We start from the raw sequence: 24,920 nt of genomic DNA, 5'->3' as shown, positions 1-24,920 counted from the left end.
GAAAGTAATTTATCAGGTAAACATAAATTCTGTTTTCTCCAACATAGGTGTGTCCGGTCCACGGCGTCATCCTTACTTGTGGGAACCAATACCAAAGCTTTAGGACACGGATGAAGGGAGGGAGCAAATCAGGTCACCTAGATGGAAGGCACCACGGCTTGCAAAACCTTTCTCCCAAAAATAGCCTCAGAAGAAGCAAAAGTATCAAACTTGTAAAATTTAGTAAAAGTGTGCAGTGAAGACCAAGTCGCTGCCTTACATATCTGATCAACAGAAGCCTCGTTCTTGAAGGCCCATGTGGAAGCCACAGCCCTAGTGGAATGAGCTGTGATTCTTTCAGGAGGCTGCCGTCCGGCAGTCTCATAAGCCAATCTGATGATGCTTTTAATCCAAAAAGAGAGAGAGGTAGAAGTTGCTTTTTGACCTCTCCTTTTACCAGAATAAACAACAAACAAGGAAGATGTTTGTCTAAAATCCTTTGTAGCATCTAAATAGAATTTTAGAGCACGAACAACATCCAAATTGTGCAACAAACGTTCCTTCTTTGAAACTGGATTCGGACACAAAGAAGGCACGACTATCTCCTGGTTAATGTTTTTGTTAGAAACAACTTTCGGAAGAAAACCAGGTTTAGTACGTAAAACCACCTTATCTGCATGGAACACCAGATAAGGAGGAGAACACTGCAGAGCAGATAATTCTGAAACTCTTCTAGCAGAAGAAATTGCAACCAAAAACAAAACTTTCCAAGATAATAACTTAATATCAACGGAATGTAAGGGTTCAAACGGAACCCCCTGAAGAACTGAAAGAACTAAATTGAGACTCCAAGGAGGAGTCAAAGGTTTGTAAACAGGCTTGATTCTAACCAGAGCCTGAACAAAGGCTTGAACATCTGGCACAGCTGCCAGCTTTTTGTGAAGTAACACAGACAAGGCAGAAATCTGTCCCTTCAAGGAACTTGCAGATAATCCTTTCTCCAAACCTTCTTGAAGAAAGGATAGAATCTTAGGAATTTTTACCTTGTCCCAAGGGAATCCTTTAGATTCACACCAACAGATATATTTTTTCCATATTTTGTGGTAAATTTTTCTAGTTACAGGCTTTCTGGCCTGAACAAGAGTATCAATGACAGAATCTGAGAACCCTCGCTTTGATAAGATCAAGCGTTCAATCTCCAAGCAGTCAGTTGAAGTGAGACCAGATTCGGATGTTCGAACGGACCTTGAACAAGAAGGTCTCGTCTCAAAGGTAGCTTCCATGGTGGAGCCGATGACATATTCACCAGGTCTGCATACCAAGTCCTGCGTGGCCACGCAGGAGCTATCAAGATCACCGATGCCCTCTCCTGATTGATCCTGGCTACCAGCCTGGGGATGAGAGGAAACGGCGGGAATACATAAGCTAGTTTGAAGGTCCAAGGTGCTACTAGTGCATCTACTAGAGTCGCCTTGGGATCCCTGGATCTGGACCCGTAGCAAGGAACCTTGAAGTTCTGACGAGAGGCCATCAGATCCATGTCTGGAATGCCCCACAATTGAGTAATTTGGGCAAAGATTTCCGGATGGAGTTCCCACTCCCCCGGATGAAATGTCTGACGACTCAGAAAATCCGCTTCCCAATTTTCCACTCCTGGGATGTGGATTGCAGACAAGTGGCAGGAGTGAGTCTCCGCCCATTGAATGATTTTGGTCACTTCTTCCATCGCCAGGGAACTCCTTGTTCCCCCCTGATGGTTGATGTACGCAACAGTCGTCATGTTGTCTGATTGAAACCGTATGAACTTGGCCTTTGCTAGCTGAGGCCAAGCCTTGAGAGCATTGAAACTGAGCATGCACAGTTGTAATGGTCTTAGATGAATTCGCGCAAAAGGAACTATGTCCATTGCTGCTACCATCAAACCTATTACTTCCATGCACTGCGCTATGGAAGGAAGAGGAACAGAATGAAGTATTTGACAAGAGTTTAGAAGTTTTGATTTTCTGGCCTCTGTCAGAAAAATCCTCATTTCTAAGGAGTCTATTATTGTTCCCAAGAAGGGAACCCTTGTTGACGGAGATAGAGAACTTTTTTCTACGTTCACTTTCCACCCGTGAGATCTGAGAAAGGCCAGGACAATGTCCGTGTGAGCCTTTGCTTGAGGAAGGGACGACGCTTGAATCAGAATGTCGTCCAAGTAAGGTACTACTGCAATGCCCCTTGGTCTTAGCACCGCTAGAAGGGACCCTAGTACCTTTGTGAAAATCCTTGGAGCAGTGGCTAATCCGAACGGAAGTGCCACAAACTGGTAATGCTTGTCCAGGAATGCGAACCTTAGGAACCGATGATGTTCCTTGTGGATAGGAATATGTAGATACGCATCCTTTAAATCCACCGTGGTCATGAATTGACCTTCCTGGATGGAAGGAAGAATTGTTCGAATGGTTTCCATTTTGAACGATGGAACCTTGAGAAACTTGTTTAGGATCTTGAGATCTAAGATTGGTCTGAATGTTCCCTCTTTTTTGGGAACTACGAACAGATTGGAGTAGAACCCCATCCCTTGTTCTCCTAAAGGAACAGGATGAATCACTCCCATTTTTAACAGGTCTTCTACACAATGTAAGAATGCCTGTCTTTTCATGTGGTCTGAAGACAATTGAGACCTGTGGAACCTCCCCCTTGGGGGAGGCCCCTTGAATTCCAGAAGATAACCTTGGGAGACTATTTCTAGTGCCCAAGGATCCAGAACATCTCTTGCCCAAGCCTGAGCGAAGAGAGAAAGTCTGCCCCCCACCAGATCCGGTCCCGGATCGGGGGCCAACATTTCATGCTGTCTTGGTAGCAGTGGCAGGCTTCTTGGCCTGCTTTCACTTGTTCCAGCCTTGCATTGGTCTCCAGGCTGGCTTGGCTTGAGAAGTATTACCCTCTTGCTTAGAGGACGTAGCACTTGGGGCTGGTCCGTTTCTACGAAAGGGACGAAAATTAGGTTTATTTTTGGCCTTGAAAGACCTATCCTGAGGAAGGGCGTGGCCCTTACCCCCAGTGATATCAGAGATAATCTCTTTCAAGTCAGGGCCAAACAGCGTTTTCCCCTTGAAAGGAATGTTAAGCAATTTGTTCTTGGAAGACGCATCCGCTGACCAAGATTTCAACCAAAGCGCTCTGCGCGCCACAATAGCAAACCCAGAAATTTTCGCCGCTAACCTAGCCAATTGCAAAGTGGCGTCTAGGGTGAAAGAATTAGCCAATTTGAGAGCACGGATTCTGTCCATAATCTCCTCATAAGGAGGAGAATCACTATCGATCGCCTTTTCTAGCTCATCGAACCAGAAACACGCGGCTGTAGTGACAGGGACAATGCATGAAATTGGTTGTAGAAGGTAACCTTGCTGAACAAACATCTTTTTAAGCAAACCTTCTAATTTTTTATCCATAGGATCTTTGAAAGCACAACTATCTTCTATGGGTATAGTGGTGCGTTTGTTTAAAGTAGAAACCGCCCCCTCGACCTTGGGGACTGTCTGCCATAAGTCCTTTCTGGGGTCGACCATGGGAAACAATTTTTTAAATATGGGGGGAGGGACGAAAGGTATACCGGGCCTTTCCCATTCTTTATTTACAATTTACGCCACCCGCTTGGGTATAGGAAAAGCTTCTGGGGGCCCCGGGACCTCTAGGAACTTGTCCATTTTACATAGTTTCTCTGGGATGATCAAATTCTCACAATCATCCAGAGTGGATAACACCTCCTTAAGCAGAGCGCGGAGATGTTCCAACTTAAATTTAAATGTAATCACATCGGGTTCAGCTTGTTGAGAAATTTTCCCTGAATCTGAAATTTCTCCCTCAGACAAAACCTCCCTGGCCCCCTCAGACTGGTGTAGGGGCATATCAGAACCATTATCCTCAGCGTCCTCATGCTCTTCAGTATCTAAAACAGAGCAGTCGCGCTTACGCTGATAAGTGGGCATTTTGGCTAAAATGTTTTTGATAGAATTATCCATTACAGCCGTTAATTGTTGCATAGTAAGGAGTATTGGCGCGCTAGATGTACTAGGGGCCTCCTGAGTGGGCAAGACTGGTGTAGACGAAGGAGGGAATGATGCAGTACCATGCTTACTCCCCTCACTTGAGGAATCATCTTGGGCATCATTTTCAGTGTCACATAAATCACATCTATTTAAATGAGAAGGAACCTTGGCTTCCCCACATTCAGAACACAGTCTATCTGGTAGTTCAGACATGTTAAACAGGCATAAACTTGATAACAAAGTACAAAAAACGTTTTAAAATAAAACCGTTACTGTCACTTTAAATTTTAAACTGAACACACTTTATTACTGCAATTGCGAAAAAGTATGAAGGAATTGTTCAAAATTCACCAAAATTTCACCACAGTGTCTTAAAGCCTTAAAAGTATTGCACACCAAATTTGGAAGCTTTAACCCTTAAAATAACGGAACCGGAGCCGTTTTTATCTTTAACCCCTTTACAGTCCCTGGTATCTGCTTTGCTGAGACCCAACCAAGCCCAAAGGGGAATACGATACCAAATGACGCCTTCAGAAAGTCTTTTTTATGTATCAGAGCTCCTCACACATGCGACTGCATGTCATGCTTCTCAAAAACAAGTGCGCAATACCGGCGCGAAAATGAGGCTTTGCCTATGATTAGGGAAAGCCCCTAGAGAATAAGGTGTCTAAAACAGTGCCTGCCGATATTATTTTACAAAAATACCCATATTAAATGATTCCTCAAGGCTAAATATGTTATATATGAATCGATTTAGCCCAGAAAATGTCTACAGTCTTAACAAGCCCTTGTGAAGCCCTTATTTACTCTGTAATAAAAATGGCTTACCGGATCCCATAGGGAAAATGACAGCTTCCAGCATTACATCGTCTTGTTAGAATGTGTCATACCTCAAGCAGCAAAAATCTGCTCACTGTTCCCCCAACTGAAGTTAATTCCTCTCAACAGTCCTGTGTGGAACAGCCATCGATTTTAGTAACGGTTGCTAAAATCATTTTCCTCTTACAAACAGAAATCTTCATCTCTTTTCTGTTTCAGAGTAAATAGTACATACCAGCACTATTTTAAAATAACAAACTCTTGATTGAATAATAAAAACTACAGTTAAACACTAAAAAACTCTAAGCCATCTCCGTGGAGATGTTGCCTGTACAACGGCAAAGAGAATGACTGGGGAAGGCGGAGCCTAGGAGGGATCATGTGACCAGCTTTGCTGGGCTCTTTGCCATTTCCTGTTGGGGAAGAGAATATCCCACAAGTAAGGATGACGCCGTGGACCGGACACACCTATGTTGGAGAAATAACAAACTCTTGATTGAAGTTAAAACTACACTAAGTCACCACATATCTCTTGATGCTTCCTTTCATGTCGAGAGTTGCAAGAGAATGACTGGGGGTGGCAGTTAGGGGAGGAGCTATATAGACAGCTCTGCTGTGGGTGTCCTCTTGCAACTTCCTGTTGGGAAGGAGAATATCCCACAAGTAATGGATGAACCCGTGGACTGGATACACCTTACAAGAGAAATAAATTCTGACACTTCTCTGCCAACCTCCTGGGATGAAAGGCAAAGAATGACTGGGGGATGAGGGGAGTGGGAGGAGTATTTAAGCCTTTGACTGGGGTGTCTTTGTCTCCTCCTGGTGGCCAGGTTCTTATTTCCCAAAAGTAATGAATGCAGCTGTGGACTCTCTCCATTTAAGAAGTAAATAAAATGATTAACATATTTTCTAGTATAGAGCACTTGTAAAGTAGATGTGTTACACTGAATTGAACTGTATACTGATAACCTTATTCATGCTGAAACGCACTAATTTTTATTTTTACACTATTATTTGGTCAATATCAACAGCATTGTTGGGGTCTCTATAATTTATGGTGCTGTACACCTCCAAGACTCCCAAAACTGCTGCACCACTAAAAGGGTCATGTTACCCACAGGCTAAATTATTTGAAAGTGATCTGTAAAAGACAGATTATACATAATCCCATGAACACCACTATGAAAAACAAATATATTTTACCTCAAAAAAATTTCAGTAGCTAAAGTCCATTGTAGATCAATTTTAAGCATCCCACCTGGATGTTTGTCCCTGAATTTTCAAGAGCGTAAGCATCTGGCATGTGCAGGCATTGTCCTTTTATTTGCCTCCTTTTTGCTATGATCTTGGAAGATCATGGTGAAATTCAATGAGCTTAAAGGGACATTAAACACTTTGAGATGGTAATATAAAATGACAAATTATATATATTTAGTTTGTCCCCTTTTCCTGTAATTCCATTTTAAAATTGTGAGCTTTTCAGTTCCTGATAGAAATGGAAGTGGAGAACACTGTTCTATTCCACACAGCTATTGACTACACACTCTAGTGACCTATTTATAAAACTGTTCATAATTGGCCACAGCAGAGAAGGTAACCTAAGTTCCAACATGGCAGCTCTCATTGTTTTATAGACACTAAAACTTTACTCTTATTTTGTCAATATTTAAACTGCTAATGAAACTTTAAAAAATACATCTACATGTTATTTTCAGACTATTCCTTTCTTTGAATGTATCATTCTATGTAGCATTTATTTAGTGTTTAATGTCCCTTTAAGTTCAAATCCCACAAGATCACAGTAAAGCGCATGTGATCTCAGCACTAATGGGGAAAAAAACAAAAAAACGTATTTCTTTCCTATGGCATGGAGAGTCCACGACATCATTCCAATTACTAGTGGGATATTCTACTCCTGGCCAGCAGTTAAGTGTAACTTCCCTTATCCATAATCCCCAGTCATTCTTTTTGCCTCTGTCAATGGAGGATGTGCGCAGTTGGTGTCTGAAGATATTTAATCCTTTTATGGGTACTTTTCCCTGCAAGCAAGGACTGGGGTCTAGCTGTGTCCATGTCAATCTCTTTAGTAAGAGTAGTGGTGGCTTTTAGCAGTTGAAAGGCGGCGAGGTAGTCTTTCCTTTACTTTTAACATTTTGCTACCCCTTTGCAGAAAGCCAGAGTTGGTTACTCTGTTCTTTCTTTTACTACAGGTCCATGACAGGGAGTGAAATGCCTGTCACACCTATGTAGCAGCATCTGTCCTGCAGCTGGATCTTAGGTAAGTGCCTTTAACTTCTAGGTACTGAAGGACAGCAGCACTTAAGAGGTTAATCCTCATACGGATCCAAATTGGGACATAGATATCCTTTTTAATTAAGGATATTTATTCTGGACAGATTATAGCAAATGGGACATAGATATCTTTATTAGTTAAGGCTACTTTCTTTGGAGGATAGGACATTGTATGGTGTAATTGTGAGACGTTATTTGGCTGGGGGACTTTATTGTGTTCGATTGAGGAGTGATGCATTAGCGGACTGCAGGACACTTTTATAGTGTATTCATGGGTCTGACATATTTTGAGGATACAGTTAGAGAGGGTTAATTAATATAAAACGGTCAAACTGTAAACAGTTTACTTTTTTGTGCTCTTTCAAGTGGCGCAGTTAGTTTTTCAACCCGCTCACGTGACGCCTGCACATCCGGTAGATCAGAGCAGAGCTTCGTGAGCTTGCATTGCGTTGAGGTGTATCGCATTTCAGGGCTCTGTCTGATGTTAGTTTGTGTCATATTTCTCATCATCGGATCGTTTTTTCGGCTAGAGGAGAAGATCCTTGCAGGAAAGGTTTTGTTTCCTCTGACTAGTGGGGTGTCAAGTTGCTTTGAAGGATCTTTTTATTGCTCTCTAAATTTCTAATAAAATTTGAAAGTCTTTTTTCTTTTACAATATTATTAACAGCTGCATCTATAAAATGTATTCAGAGTTAGATCAGTCTATGTCTGTTGATAAAAGCTTACTATGTTTAGAGGCTCAAATTGTTTGCCAATGCAATTTTGTTCCTCATGCTTATCTAAAACTTTAAAATTTAAAGACAAATTTGTCCCTTCTGAGCCAAATGTCTCTCAGGATAATGCTGTGCGTGACATGCCTCAGCTTTCTCCTCAACACCTGGGGGTGTTTATTTACCTGGGGCCTTTGCCGCTCAGATTACATCTGCAGTATCGCGGGCTTTGTCAGATTCCCTTCTTCAGGTAAGAGTAAGATAAAATCTAAACATTTGTCCGCTAGTAAGGCCTCTGACCCCTCTAAATCTGCGCTGGTCAACCTTTCTTAATTGTCTGATGAGAATACTTCAGTAACTTCTGAAGGTGAAATTTCAGACTCTGACACTTTGGCGGCAAAATATTCAGAATCTGAAGAGGTTCATTTTAGATTTAAGCTTGAACATCTTCGGTTACTACTGAAGGAGGTTCTAGCTACTTTGGATGACTCTGAACCTTCGGTTGCTGCCAACCCTAAGACGTCTTCTAAATTGGAGTTTATGATTCTCCTCCTTCTGATGAGGTTTTTCCTGTTCCTAGGAAAATATCTAAAATTATAGCTCAGGAATGGCATAAACCATGGGTTCCTTTTTCCCCCTCCCCTGTTTTTTAAAAATATTTCCTGTTGCTGACTCTATTTGAGACTCATGGCACACCGTACCTAAAGTAGAAGAAGCTATTTCTACTCTAGCTAAAATAACTACCATTCCTATAGAGGATAGTTGTTCTTTTAAGGCTCCAATGGATAAAAAGCTGGAGGCTTATTTAAAAAAAGATGTACATCCATCAGGGTTTACAGTGGCAACCTGCGGCAAGTATTGCCACGGTTACGGGAGCAGCATCTTTTTGGTGCAATGCCCTGTCTGATCTTATTGGAGAAGAGACTACGGTAGAGGAGATCCAAGATAGGATCAAAGCTCTTAAACTGGCCAATAGCTTTATCTGTGATGCCAAAATGCAGGTAAGTAGACTGGGAGCTAAAATATCTAGCTTCACTGTGCTAGCTTGCAGTGCTCTATGGTTAAAATCTTGGTTGGCTGATGTTTCTTCAAAGGCCAAAATTTTGGATTTACCTTATAAGTGTAAGACTTTGTTTGGGCCCGGTCTGGCGGAGATCATGTCAGAGATTACAGGTGGAATCAGGACAAGAAGAATAGATCTAAGGGTCGACAGACTTCTAATTTTCGTTCCTTTTGCAACTTTAAAAGGACAGAAGTCATCTTCTTCCAAACCAGACCAATCCAGGTCCACTTGGAAGACCAGCCAGCCCTGGAACAAGGGAAAACAAAACAAAAAGTCTTCCGCTGACTCTAAATCAGGATGAAGGGTCCACCCCGATTCGATTTTGGATCAGGTGGGGGGCAGACTTTCTCTTTTCAAACAGGCTTGGATACACAATGTCCCAGATCCATGGGCTGTGGACATAGTATCCCATGGTTACAAAATAGGATTCAAGTCTTGCCCTCCAAGGGGCAGATTTCTCCTGTTAAGACTATCCTCAAACCAGGTAAAGAGGGAGGTCTTCTTAAATTGCGTAAAGGACCTATCCTCCCTGGAGGTTATTGTACTAGTCCCTCTAGAGGAACAGGGTCTAGGATTCTATTCAAATCTTTTTGTAAATCCCAAAAAGGAGGGAACTTTTCAGCCTATCCTAGATCTAAACAAATCCCTCAAGGTTCCGTCCTTCAAAATGGGAACTATTCGTTACCTTCCTGAACCAATGGAAGAATGGCAGTTCATGACGACCATAGACCTGAAGGACACGTACTTACACGTTCCCATTCACCGAGATCATTAATAGTTTCTAAGGTTTGCCTTTCTGGACAAGCATTTCCAGTTTAATGCACTTCCGTTTGGTCTTGCCACAGCTCCCAGAATATTCACAAAGGTTCTGGGAGCTCTAGTGGCAGTGATCAGATCCCAGGGAATTGTGGTGGCGCCTTATCTAGACAACGTCTTGGTTCAGGCGTCATTTTTTCAACTAGCAAAATCTCATACAGAGATGATGTTGTCTTTTCTACGCTCCCACGGGTGGAAGGTGAATCTGGAAAAGAGTTCTCTAGCTCCAACTACAAGAGTGATTTTCCTAGGGACAATCATAGATTCGCTGTCCATGAAGATTTTCCTAACGTCAGAAGATCCAAACTTCTTGCCTTTCCCTCCATTCTGCTTTTCATGCATCAGTGGCTCTATGCATGGAAGCGATTGGTCTGATGGTGGCTTCCATGGACATCATTCCTTTTGCTTGGATTCCATCTGTGACCGCTTCAGCTTTGCATGCTCCGTCAATGGAACGGAGACCATTCAGATTTATCGCAGAGGATAAATCTGGACCCCCTAACAAGAGTCTCTCTCTCGAGGTGGATTTCTCAGGAAAATCTGTCTCGGGGCACTTGCTTCCTGAGACCTTTCTGGGTGATTGTGACTATGGACGCCAGCCTGTCAGGCTGGGGAGCTGTTTGGGGTTCTCTGAAAGCTGAGGGCATGTGATCTCGGGAAGAGTCTTCTCTTCCCATAAATATCTTGGAATTGAGAGCAATCTTCAAAGCCTTTACAGCCTGGCCTCAATTAACTTTAGTCCAGTTTATCAGATTCCAGTCGGACAACATCACCTCAGTGGCTTACATCAACCACCAGGGAGGAACTTTGAGTTCCTTGGCCATGAAGGAGGTGACTCGCATTCTGCAGTGGGCGGAAGCTCACGATTGTCTTCTATCTGCCATCCATATTCCAGGAGTGGACAATTGGGAAGCCGATTTTCTGAGCAGACAGACTTTTCATCCTTGGAAGTGGGCTCTACATCTGGAAGTGTTCTCCAGGATAACCCTCAGGTGGGGGGTTCCGGAGTTGGACCTTATGGCATCTCGTCAAAACGCCAAGCTTCCAAAGTAAGATTTAAGGTCAAGAGATCCTTAAGCCGCCTTGATAGATGTTCTGGCGGTTCTTTGGAACTTCAGGCTAGCATACCTGTTTCCTCCATTTGCTCTCCTTCCACGAGTCATTGCTCGTATCAAGCAGGAGAAAGCGTCTGTGATTCTAATAGCTCCTGTCTGGCCTCGCAGGATCTGATTTGCAGATCTGGTGAAGATGTCATCTCTTCCTCCTTGGAGATTACCTCTGAGGAAGGACCTTCTAATTCAGGGTCCATTCCTCCATCCAAATCTAGATTCTCTAAAGCTGAGTGCTTGGAGATTGAACGCCTAGTCCTGTCTAGATGCGTTTTTTTCGGAGGTAGTCACTGATGCTATGCTTCAGGCTCGTAAACCTGTTACTCGTAAAATTTACCATAAGATATGGCGTAAATATCTTTTTTGGTATGAAGGTTTTTCTTGGAGTTGGGTGAGGATTCCTCGAATTTTATCTTTTCTTCAGGATGGTCTGGAGAAGGGTTTGTCAGTCAGTACTCTGAAAGGTCAGATTTCTGCTCTGTCTATCCTTTCGCATAAACGTCTGGCAGAATTACCAGATGTTCAAGCTTTTGTTCAGGCTCTGGTCAGAATCAGGCCTGTGTTTAAACCTGTTGCTCCTCTTTGGAGCCTTAAAGGGACACTGAACCCAATTTTTTTTTTCTTTCTTGAATCAGATAGAGCATGCAATTATAAGCAACTTTCTAATTTACTCCTATTATCAAATTTTCTTCATTCTCTTGGTATCTTTATTTAAAAAGCAAGAATGTTAGTTTAGATGCCGGCCCATTTTTGGTGAACAACCTGGGTTGTTCTTGTTGATTGGTGGATAAATTCACCCACCAATAAACAAGGGCTGTCCAGGGTCCGGAATAAAAATAAATAAATAAAGATAGCAAGAGAACAAAGAAAAATTGATAATATGAGTAAATTAGAAAGTTTCTTAAAATTGCATGCTCTATCTGAATCACAAAAGAAAAAATTTGGGTTCAGTGTCCCTTTAACCTAGTTCTTAAAGTTTTGCAGAAGGCTCCGTTTGAGCCAATGCATGTTGTTGATATAAAATTGTTATCTTGGAAGGTTTTGTTTCTCCTTGCTATTTCTACCGCTTGCAGAGTTTCAGAGCTTTCTGCAGTGATTCCCCGTACCTTATTTTTCATGCAGACAAGGCAGTCCTTCATACTATATTGGGGTTTCTCCCTAATGTGGTGTCGGATTGACACATTAATCAGGAAATTGTTGTTCCTTCTTTCTGTCCTAATCCTTCTTCTCATAAGGAAAGTCTTTTACATAACATGGATGTTATGCATGCTCTAAAATTTTACTTACAAGCTACTAAGGATTTTCAGCAATCTTCTGCCCTATTTGCTGTTTTCTCTGGAAAACGTAAAGGCCAGAAGGCCACTTCTTCTCTTTCTCTCTGGTTAAGAAGTGTGATTCGTTTTGCTTATGAGACTGCTGGACAACAGCCTCCTGAGAGAATTACAGCTCATTCCACTAGGGCTGTCTCCTCTTCTTGGGCTTTCAAAAACGAAGCTTCTGTGGAACAGATTTGTAAGGCGGCAACATGGTCCTCTTTGCATACTTTTTCCAAATTCTACAAATGTGATACTTTTGTCTCGGCTGAGGTTTCTTTTGGGAGAAAGGTTCTTCAAGCGGTGGTGCCTTCTATTTAGGTCCTCCTCCCTATTCATTCCGTGTCCCCTAGCTTGAGTATTGGTGCCCACTAGTAATTGGAATGATGCTGTGGACTCCATGCCATAGGAAAGAAAACAAAATTTATGCTTACCTTCTTTCCGGGCATGGAGAGTCCACGACCACGCCCTCTTTTTTAATTATAATTTGGCAGTTATATTTTAGTAAACCTCAGGCACCTTTTTAACCCTTGTGTTTCTTCTTTTTCCATTTTCCTTCAGCTGAATGACTGGGGATTATGGGTAAGGGAAGTTACACTTAACAGCTTTGCTGGGGTGCTCTTTGCCTCCTCCTGCTGACCAGGAGTAGAATACCACATTAGTAATTGGAATGATGTTGTGGACTCTCCATGGCCGGAAATAAATTAATTTATCAGGTAAGCATACATTTTGTTTTCCTCACAGTTGCATCAATGATAAACAAGAATTTATGTTAAGCAATGTGTCCCTTTAAGTTAATGTAGCTCTTAGTGGCAAACCTTATTGACTTCAGTAATGTTGCTATGCTAGGGCACCTTTAGCTACCACTGCAGTATGTATATAGCTTGTGTACTTATAGACTGATTCCAAATCATGAATTAAAGCAGTCTTTGAGAAACAACAGGAAGGAATCTTGGTAAATATGCACATTCTCTACTGTTGCACTGGTCCTGCACTGTTGTACCCCTAAGAATCCAGTAAAGCCTGCTTAATAGACTTGCAATCCCTCTGTCAATTTAACTCAGCCTCCCATAAAACCTACATTTCTACTCAAGTGAAACAAGACGTGCAATCAGCAGAGGCAATATAGAAAAAAAAAACAAAGAATTGTAATGTAATGAATAAAAAGCTCCAAAAACATAATTTATGTAAGAACTTACCTGATAAATTCATTTCTTTCATATTAGCAAGAGTCCATGAGCTAGTGACGTATGGGATATACATTCCTACCAGGAGGGGCAAAGTTTCCCAAACCTCAAAATGCCTATAAATACACCCCTCACCACACCCACAATTCAGTTTAACGAATAGCCAAGAAGTGGGGTGATAAGAAAGGAGCGAAAGCATTAAAAATAAGGAATTGGAATAATTGTGCTTTATACAAAAAAATCATAACATCCACAAAAAAGGGTGGGTCTCATGGACTCTTGCTAATATGAAAGAAATGAATTTATCAGGTAAGTTCTTACATAAATTATGTTTTCTTTCATTTAATTAGCATGAGCTAGTGACGTATGGGATAATAAATACCCAAGATGTGGAACTTCCACGCAAGAGTCACTAGAGAGGGAGGGATAAAATAAAGACAGCCAATTCCGCTGAAAAATAATAATCCACAACCCAAAACAAAAGTTTTAATCTTAATAATGAAAAAAACTGAAATTATAAGCAGAAGGATAAAACTGAAACAGCTGCCTGAAGTACTTTTCTACCAAAAACTGCTTCAGAAGAAGAAAACACATCAAAATGGTAGAATTTAGTAAAAGTATGCAAAGAAGACCAAGTTGCTGCTTTGCAAATCTGATCAACAGAAGCTTCATTCCTAAACGCCCAGGAAGTAGAAACTGACCTAGTAGAATGAGCCGTAATTCTTTGAGGCGGGGATTTACCCGACTCCACATAAGCATGATGAATCAAAGACTTTAACCACGACGCCAAAGAAATGGCGGAGGCCATTGGCGGAGGCCTTCTGACCTTTTCTGGACCCAGAAAAGATAACAAATAAACTAGAAGTCTTTCTAAAATCTTTAGTAGCTTCAACATAATATTTCAAAGCTCTTACTACATCCAAAGAATGTAAAGATCTCTCCTTTGAATTCTTAGGATTAGGACACAATGAAGGAACAACAATTTCTCTACTAATGTTGTTAGAATTCACAACCTTAGGTAAAAATTTAAATGAAGTCCGCAATACTGCCTTATCCTGATGATAAATCAGAAAAGGAGATTCACAAGAAAGAGCAGATAACTCTTCTAGCAGAAGAGATGGCCAAAAGGAATAGAACTTTCCAAGACAGTAATTTAATATCCAGAGAATGCATAGGTTCAAACGGAGGGGCTTGTAAAGCCCTCAGAACCAAATTAAGACTCCAAGGTGGAGAGATAGATTTAATGACAGGTTTAATACGAACCAAAGCCTGTACAAAACAATGAATATCAGGAATATTAGCAATCTTTCTGTGAAAAAGAACAGAAAGAGCAGAGATTTGTCCTTTCAAGGAACTTGCAGACAAACCTTTATCCAAACCATCCTGAAGAAACTGTAAAATTCTAGGAATTCTAAAAGAATGCCAAGAGAATTTATGAGAAGAACACTAAGAAATGTAAGTCTTCCAAACTCGATAATAAATCCTCCTAGACACAGATTTACGAGCCTGTAACATAGTATTAATTACTGAGTCAGAGACACCTCTATGACTAAGAATCAAGCGTTCAATTTCCATACCTTCAAATTTAATGATTTGAGATCCTGATGGAAAAAAGGGCCTTGAGATAGAAGGTCTGGTCTTAACGGAAGAGTCCAAGGTTGGCAACTGGCCATCCGAATGAGATCCGCATACCAAAACCTGTGAGGCCATGCTGGAGCCACCAGCAGTACAAACGAACGTTCCATAAGAATTTTGGAAATAATTTTTGGAAGAAGAACTAGAGGCGGAAAGATATAGGCAGGATGATAATTCCAAGGAAGCGACAACGCGTCCACTGCCTCCGCCTGAGGATCCCTGGATCTGGACAGATACCTGGGAAGTTTCTTGTTTAGATGAGAGGCAATCAGATCTATTTCTGGAAGTCCCCAGATTTGAATAATCTGAAGAAATACCTCTGGGTGAAGGGACCATTTGCCCAGATGTAACGTCTGGCGACTGAGATAATCCGCTTCCCAATTGTCTACACCTGGGATGTGAACTGCAGAGATAAGACAGGAGCTGGATTCCACCCATACAAGTATCCGAGATACTTCTTTCATAGCCTGAGGACTGTGAGTCCCACCCTGATGATTGACATATGCCACGGTTGTGACATTGTCCGTCTGAAAACAAATAAACGATTCTCTCTTCAGAAGAGGCCAGAACTGAAGAGCTCTGAAAATCGCACGGAGTTCCAAAATGTTGATTGGTAATTTCGCCTCCTGAGATTCCCAAACCCCCTGCGCTGTCAGAGATCCCCATACAGCTCCCCAACCTGATAGACTCGCATCTGTTGAGATCACAGTCCAGGTTGGACGAACAAAAGAAGCCCCTTGAACTAAACGATGGTGATCTATCCACCACGTCAGAGAGTGTTGTACATTGGGATTTAAGGATATTAATTGTGATATCTTTGTAAAATCCCTGCAACATTGGTTCAGCATACAAAGCTGAAGAGGTCGCATGTGAAAACGAGCAAAGGGGATCGCGTCCGATGCAGCAGTCATGAGACCTAGAATTTCCATGCATAAAGCTACCGAAGGGAATGATTGAGACTGAAGGTTTCGACAGGCTGAAACCAATTTCAGACGTCTCTTTTCTGTTAGAGACAAGGTCATGGACACTGAATCTATTTGAAAACCCAAAAAGGTTACCTTTGTCTGAGGAGTCAACGAACTCTTTGGTAAATTGATCCTCCAACCATGTCTTTGAAGAAACGACACAAGTTGATTCGTATGAGATTCTGCAGAATGTGAAGACTGAGCAAGTACCAAGATATCGTCCAAATAAGGAAATACCGCAATACCCTGTTCTCTGATTACAGAGAGAAGGGCACCGAGAACCTTTGAAAAGATCCTTGGAGCTGTTGCTAGGCCAAACGGAAGAGCCACAAACTGGTAATGCTTGTCTAGAAAAGAGAATCTCAGAAACTGAAAGTGATCTGGATGAATCGGAATATGAAGATATGCATCCTGTAAATCTATTGTGGACATATAATGCCCTTGCTGAACAAAAGGCAGAATAGTCCTTATAGTTACCATTTTGAATGTTGGTATCCTTACATAACGATTCAATATCTTTAAATCCAGAACTGGTCTGAAAGAATTCTCCTTCTTTGGTACAATGAATAGATTTGAGTAAAACCCCAGACCCTGTTCCAGAACTGGAACTGGCACAATTACTCCAGCCAACTCGAGATCTGAAACACATTTCAGAAATGCCTGAGCCTTCACTGGATTTATTGGAATGCGAGAGAGAAAAATCTCTTCGCAGGCGGCCTTAGCTTGAAACCTATTCTGTACCCTTGAGAAACAATGCTCTGAATACAAAGACTGTGAATCGAATTGATCCAAATGTCTTTGAAAAATCGTAACCTGCCCCCTACCAGCTGTGTTGGAATGAGGGCCGCACCTTCATGTGGACTTGGGAGCTGGTTTTGACTTTCTAAAAGGCTTGGATTTATTCCAGATTGGAGAAGGTTTCCAAACAGAAACCGTTCCTTTAGGGGAAGGGTCAGGCTTCTGTTCCTTATTCTGACGAAAGGAACGAAAATGATTAGCAGCCCTATATTTACCTTTAGATATTTTGTCCTGAGGCAAAAAAGTTCCTTTCCCCCCGGTAACAGTTGAAATAATTGAATCCAACTGGGAACCAAATAATTTATTACCTTGGAAAGAAAGAGAAAGCAAAGTTGACTTAGAAGACATATCTGCATTCCAAGTTTTAAGCCATAAAGCTCTTCTAGCTAAAATAGCTAAAGACATATACCTGACATCAACCCTAATGATATCAAAGATGGCATCACAAATAAAGTTGTTAGCATGTTGAAGAAGTTTAACAATGCTATGAGCATTATGGTCTGATACTTGTTGTGCTAAAGCCTCCAACCGAAAAGTGGAAGCGGCAGCAACATCAGCCAAAGAAATAGCAGGCCTAAGAAGATTACCTGAACATAAATAAGCTTTCCTTAGAAAGGATTCAATCTTCCTATCTAAAGGATCCTTAAAGGAAGTACTATCTGCTGTAGGAATAGTAGTACGTTTAGCAAGAGTAGAGATAGCCCCATCAACTTTAGGGATTTTGTCCCAAAACTCTAATCTGTCAGATGGAACAGGATACAATTTCTTAAATCTTTGAGAAGGAGTAAATGAATTACCTAGATTATTCCATTCCCTAGAAATTACTTCAGAAATAGCATCAGGGACAGGAAAAACTTCTGGAATAACTATAGGAGGTTTAAAAACCGAATTTAAACGCTTAGTAGATTTAGTATCAAGAGGACTAGAATCCTCCATCTCTAATGCGATTAAAACTTCTTTAAGTAAAGAGCGAATAAATTCCATTTTAAATAAATATGAAGATTTATCAGTGTCAATATCTGAGACAGAATCCTCTGAACCAGAAATATCCTCATCAGAAACAGACAAATCAGAATGATGACGGTCATTTAAAAATTCATCTGAAAAATGAGAAGTTTTAAAAGACCTTTTACGTTTACTGGAAGGAGGAATAACAGACATAGCCTTCCTAATAGATTTAGAAACAAATTCTTTTATATTAACAGGAACATCCTGAGTATTAGATGTTGAAGGAACAGCAACAGGTAATGGTATATTACTAATGGAAATACTATCTGCATTAGCAAGCTTATCATGACATTCATCACAAACTACAGCCGGAGGAACAATTACCACAAGTTTACAGCAAATGCACTTAACTTTGGTAGAACCAGCATCAGGCAGCGTTTTTCCAGAAGTAGATTCTGATCCAGGGTCAATGTGAGACATCTTGCAATATGTAAAAGAAAAAACAACATATAAAGCAAAATTATCAAATTCCTTAAATGACAGTTTCAGGAATGGGAAAAAAAAATGCCAATGAACAAGCCTCCAGCAACCAGAAGCAATGAAAAATGAGACTGAAATAATGTGAAAAAAAGGTGGAGACAAAAATGAGACAAAAATGACGCCCACATTTTTTAGCGCCAAAAAAGACGCCCACATTATTGGCGCCTAAAAATTTTTGGCGCCAAGAATGACGCCACATCCGGTGACGCCGACATTTTTGGCGCAAAACGTCAAAAAATTACGCAAACACGAACAACTTCCGGCGTCAAGTTTGACGCCGGAAATGACAAACATAATTTTTTGCACCAAAAAAGTCTGCGCCAAGAATGACGCAATAAATTGAAGCATTTTCAGCCCCCGCGAGCCTAACAGCCCACAGGGAAAAAAATCAATTTGAAACAATTTTAAGGTAAGAAAAAAATGATTAGTCATATGCATTATCCCAAATAATGAAACTGACTGTCTGAAATAAGGAATATTGATCATCCTGAATCATGGCAAATATAAGTTTAAAGATATATATTTAGAACTTTATAAATAAAGTGCCCAACCATAGCTTAGAGTGTCACAAAAAATAATACTTACTTACCCCAGGACACTCATCTACATATAGTAGATAGCCAAACCAGTACTGAAACGAGAATCAGTAGAGGTAATGGTACATAAGAGTATATCGTCGATCTGAAAAGGGAGGTAAGAGATGAATCTCTACGACCGATAACAGAGAACCTATGAAATAGATCCCGTAGAAGGAGACCATTGAATTCAAATAGGCAATACTCTCTTCACATCCCTCTGACATTCACTGCACACTGAGAGGAAAACCGGGCTCCAGCCTGCTGCGAAGCGCATATCAACGTAGAATCTAGCACAAACTTACTTCACCACCTCCACGGGAGGCAAAGTTTGTAAAACTGAATTGTGGGTGTGGTGAGGGGTGTATTTATAGGCATTTTGAGGTTTGGGAAACTTTTCCCCTCCTGGTAGGAATGTATATCCCATACTAGCTCATGGACTCTTGCTAATTACATGAAAGAAATGAGTAATTATGGGTTTTGTATTTAGCCCATTGCTAATTGCACCCCATATATCTGTCTGCATTTCAACATTTGGGAAACTGAGGGAATATTCTAATTGTTTTTTTGTCTCTAATTGTTTTTGTATTTTCTCCTGTTGCTATATGATTAATATTCCTGTACCTCTAAGACTACTGTAAGAAACACTGCTCTGGGTTTCATGTTTTGTTAATCGAACGGTTATATGACCACATCTCTTATCTCCTACAGCTTTACATGTAAGACTTTAGTACATTCTGATATTGTACCATGGGTCCTGTAACTTACTCTGTATTACTAAGACTACAATAATGTGTACACAAGTATCTCTAAAGCAGTACACCACTAAACCATAACTCCTGCTGTTGTGCTGGCATTGTCTGAAATTGCTCCTGCTGTACCTAAAAGGTCCTGTATTGAATGCCTCAGCAACAGTGTATCTGCTTGGGTGTCTTACTGTAGTAGCTTGCTACTGCACTTCTGAGATACCTGCTAGGGATTTGCACTGATCTTAGTGTGGGGATCTTTTACAGTAATCAATCCGGCTATGAAAATATCCGAAGGGCCTGAGCCACTGCTTACGTCCACATTCAGATCCTTATGAAAGATCTTAATGCATACCCCTAATACCTGCTACCGCCATACCTGTGTTAAGTCCACTGTGACAACACTAAGGCTAAGAAAAAGGCAGGTGTACTTATTTACGTATTCTTCATACCTGATCTGCTGCAAACACTCCACTGCTGAGGCAAAGCAGACATCCTTTGCACTTTCCAAGCCCTATAACAAAAAAATGAAGTTGGTACTCCAGAGAGTGTAACCACCAAAAGTAAGGACATGAAAAACAAATCTATAGTGTATTTGAATGAGCATGTTTTAAATAATAATAATAACAAAAACATAATTTATGCTTACCTGATAAATTCCTTTCTCCTGTAGTGTAGTCAGTCCACGGGTCATCCATTACTTATGGAATATATCTCTTCCTAACAGGAAACTGCAAGAGAATTACCCAGCAGAGCTGCTATATAGCTCCTCCCCTCACCTATCATACTCAGTCATTCGACCAAAGCAGACGAGAAAGGAGGAACCATAGGGTACAGTGGTGACTGGAGTTTAATTAAAATTTAGACCTGCCGTAAAAACAGGGCGGGCCGTGGACTGACTACACTACAGGAGAAAGGACTTTATCAGGTAAGCATAAATTATGTTTTCTCCTGTTAAGTGTAGTCAGTCCACGGGTCATCCATTACTTATGGAATACCAATACCAAAGCTAAAGTACACGGATGAAGGGAGGGACAAGGCAGGAACATTAAACAGAAGGAACCACTGCCTGAAGTACCTTTCTCCCAAAAATAGCCTCCGACGAAGCAAAAGTGTCAAATTTGTAAAATTTTGGAAAAGTGTGAAGCGAAGACCAAGTCGCAGCCTTGCAAATCTGTTCAACAGAGGCCTCATTTTTAAAGGCCCAGGTGGAAGCCACAGCTCTAGTAGAATGAGCTGTAATCCTTTCAGGAGGCTGCTGTCCAGCAGTCTCATAGGCTAAGCGTATTATGCTACGAAGCCAAAAAGAGAGAGAGGTAGCCGAAGCCTTTTGACCTCTCCTCTGTCCAGAGTAAACGACAAACAGGGAAGAAGTTTGACGAAAATCCTTAGTTGCCTGCAAATAGAATTTCACGGCACGGACTACGTCCAGATTATGCAAAAGTCGTTCCTTCTTTGAAGAAGGGTTAGGACACAGAGATGGAACAACAATCTCTTGATTGATATTCCTGTTAGTAACTACCTTAGGTAAGAACCCAGGTTTAGTACGCAGGACTACCTTGTCTGAATGAAAAATCAGATAAGGAGAATCACAGTGTAAGGCAGATAACTCAGAGACTCTTCGAGCCGAGGAAATAGCCATCAAAAACAGAACTTTCCAAGATAACAGCTTGATATCAATGGAATGAAGGGGTTCAAATGGAACGCCTTGAAGAACATTAAGAACTAAGTTTAAGCTCCACGGCGGAGAAACAGACTTAAACACAGGCTTAATCCTAGTTAAAGCCTGACAGAAAGCCTGAACGTCTGGAACTTCAGCCAGACGTTTGTGTAGAAGAATAGACAGAGCAGAAATCTGTCCCTTTAACGAACTAGTAGATAAGCCCTTTTCTAAACCCTCTTGTAGAAAGGACAATATCCTAGGAATCCTAACCTTACTCCATGAGTAACTCTTGGATTCGCACCAATGTAAATATTTACGCCATATCTTATGGTAAATTTTTCTGGTAACAGGCTTCCTAGCCTGTATTAAGGTATCAATAACCGACTCCGAGAAGCCACGCTTTGATAGAATCCAGCGTTCAATCTCCATGCAGTCAGCCTCAGAGAAATTAGATTTGGATGTTTGAAAGGACCCTGAATTAGAAGGTCCTGTCTCAGAGGCAGAGACCACGGTGGACAGCACGACATGTCCACTAGGTCTGCATACCAGGTCCTGCGTGTCCACGCAGGCGCTATCAGAATCACCGAAGCTCTCTCCTGTTTGATCTTGGCAATCAAACGAGGAAGCATTGGGAATGGTGGAAACACATAAGCCATGTTGAAGACCCAAAAGGCTGTCAGAGCATCTATCAGCACCGCTCCCGGGTCCCTGGACCTGGATCCGTAACAAGGAAGCTTGGCGTTCTGACGAGACGCCATGAGATCCAGATCTGGTTTGCCCCAACGACGAATCAGTTGAGCAAAGACCTCCGGATGAAGCTCCCACTCTCCCGGATGAAAAGTCTGGCGACTTAGAAAATCCGCCTCCCAGTTCTCCACGCCTGGGATGTAGATCGCTGACAGGTGGCAAGAGTGAGACTCTGCCCAGCGAATTATCTTTGAGACTTCCAACATCGCTAGGGAACTTCTGGTTCCCCCTTGATGGTTGATGTAAGCCACAGTCGTGATGTTGTCCGACTGAAATCTGATGAACCTCAGAGTTGCTAACTGAGGCCAAGCTAGGAGAGCATTGAATATTGCTCTTAACTCCAGAATATTTATTGGGAGGAGTTTCTCCTCCTGAGTCCATAATCCCTGAGCTTTCAGGGAATTCCAGACTGCTCCCCAGCCTAGAAGGCTGGCGTCTGTTGTTACAATCGTCCAATCTGGCCTGCGAAAGGTCATCCCCTTGGACAGATGTGGCCGAGAAAGCCACCATAGAAGAGAATCTCTGGTCTCTTGATCCAGATTTAGTAGGGGGGACAAATCTGAGTAATCCCCGTTCCACTGACTTGGCATGCACAATTGCAGCGGTCTGAGATGCAGGCGCGCAAATGGTACTATGTCCATTGCCGCTACCATTAAGCCGATTACTTCCATGCACTGAGCTACTGACGGGTGTGGAATGGAGTGAAGGACACGGCAAGCATTTAGAAGTTTTAATAACCTGGCCTCTGTCAGGTAAATTTTCATCTCTACAGAATCTATAAGAGTCCCTAGAAAGGGAACTCTTGTAAGTGGTAATAGAGAACTCTCTTCCACGTTCACCTTCCACCCATGCGACCTCAGAAATGCCAGAACTATCTCTGTATGAGACTTGGCAGTTTGAAAACTTGACGCTTGTATCAGAATGTCGTCTAGGTACGGAGTCACAGCTATGCCTCGCAGTCTTAGTACCGCCAGAAGTGATCCTAGAATTTTTGTAAAGATTCTTGGAGCCGTAGCTAATCCGAAGGGAAGAGCTACAAACTGGTAATGCCTGTCTAGGAAGGCAAATCTCAGATACCGGTAATGGTCCTTGTGAATCGGTATGTGAAGGTAAGCATCCTTTAGATCCACTGTGGTCATGTACTGGCCCTCTTGGATCATGGGAAGGATGGTTCGAATAGTTTCCATTTTGAATGATGGAACTCTTAGAAATTTGTTTAGGATTTTTAAGTCCAAGATTGGCCTGAAGGTTCCCTCTTTCTTGGGAACCACAAATAGGTTTGAATAGAATCCCTGCCCGTGTTCCGTCCGCGGAACTGGGTGGATTACCCCCATTAGTAAGAGGTCTTGTACACAGCGTAGAAACGCCTCTTTCTTTATTTGGTTTGCTGATAACCTTGAAAGATGAAATCTCCCCCGTGGAGGAGAAGTTTTGAAGTCCAGGAGATATCCCTGAGATATGATCTCCAACGCCCAGGGATCCTGGACATCTCTTGCCCAAGCCTGGGCGAAGAGAGAAAGTCTGCCCCCCACTAGATCCGTTTCCGGAAAGGGGGCCCTCTCTTCATGCTGTTTTGGGGGCAGCAGCAGGTTTCTTGGCCTGCTTGCCCCTGTTCCAGGACTGGTTAACGTTCCAGCTCTGTCTGTAACGAGCAACAGCTCCTTCCTGTTTTGGAGCGGAGGAAATTGATGCTGCTCCTGCCTTGAAGTTACGAAAGGCACGAAAATTAGACTGTTTGGCCTTTGTTTGGCCCTGTCCTGAGGTAGAGCATGGCCCTTACCTCCCGTAATGTCAGCAATAATTTCTTTCAAGCCGGGCCCGAATAAGGTCTGCCCTTTGAAAGGAATATTAAGCAATTTAGATTTAGAAGTCACGTCAGCTGACCAGGATTTAAGCCATAGCGCTCTGCGCGCTTGGATGGCGAATCCGGAGTTCTTAGCCGTAAGTTTGGTTAAATGCACAACGGCATCAGAAACAAATGCGTTAGCTAGCTTAAGTGTCTTAAGCTTGTTGATTATTTCATCCAATGGAGCTGAGCGAATGGCCTCTTCCAGAGACTCAAACCAGAATGCTGCCGCAGCAGTGACAGGCGCAATGCATGCGAGGGGCTGTAAAATAAAACCTTGTAGAACAAACATTTTCTTAAGGTAACCCTCTAATTTTTTATCCATTGGATCTGAAAAGGCACAACTATCCTCCACCGGGATAGTGGTACGCTTAGCTAAAGTAGAAACTGCTCCCTCCACCTTAGGGACCGTCTGCCATAAGTCTCGTGTGGTGGTGTCAATAGGAAACATATTCCTAAATATGGGAGGAGGGGTAAAAGGCACACCCGGTCTATCCCACTCCTTGCTAATAATCTCTGTAAGCCTTTTTGGTATAGGAAATACGTCAGTACACACCGGTACCGCATAGTATCTATCCAACCTACATAATTTCTCTGGAATTGCAACCGTGTTACAATCATTCAGAGCCGCTAATACCTCCCCTAGCAATGTGCGGAGGTTCTCTAGCTTAAATTTAAAATTGGAAATCTCTGAATCCAGTCTCCCTCTCCGTCCTCACGTTCTGCAAACTGTGACGCAGTATCTGACATGGCTCTCATCTCATCCGCGCGCTCTATCCTTAACCCAGAGCTATCGCGCTTGCCTCTTAATTCTGGCAACTTAGATAATACTTCTGTCATAACAGTAGCCATGTCTTGCAAAGTGATTTGTAAGGGCCTCCCTGATGTTCTTGGCGCCACAAAATCACGCACCTCCTGAGCGGGAGGCGCAGGTACTGACACGTGAGGAGAGTTAGTCGGCATAACTTCCCCCTCGTCGTCTGGTGATAATTTCTTTACATGTAAAAATTGACTTTTATTTAAAGTAGCATCAATGCAATTAGTACACAAATTTCTATTGGGCTCCACATTGGCCTTTAAACATAGTGAACAAAGAGATTCATCTGAGTCAGACATGTTTAAACAAACTAGCAAT

General features: G+C 42.0%; 1 protein-coding gene across 3 annotated transcripts in view; it reads right to left on the bottom strand.

Moving 5' to 3' along the window:
- ALS2 (alsin Rho guanine nucleotide exchange factor ALS2) overlaps window positions 1–24,920 on the bottom strand; it is a 558,121-nt gene that overhangs the window by 34,801 nt on the left and 498,400 nt on the right. For all 3 annotated transcript variants that reach the window (XM_053698688.1, XM_053698690.1, XM_053698689.1), the window contains one exon: window positions 19,982–20,043. In XM_053698688.1, coding sequence (XP_053554663.1) covers window positions 19,982–20,043 — 62 coding nt within the window. The remainder of the gene's footprint in view (window positions 1–19,981; window positions 20,044–24,920) is intronic.

This window comes from Bombina bombina, chromosome 1, assembly GCF_027579735.1.
Source record: "Bombina bombina isolate aBomBom1 chromosome 1, aBomBom1.pri, whole genome shotgun sequence".
In the NCBI taxonomy this organism is placed as follows: Eukaryota; Metazoa; Chordata; class Amphibia; order Anura; family Bombinatoridae; genus Bombina; species Bombina bombina.
This window is presented reverse-complemented; position numbering and strand designations above follow the sequence as displayed.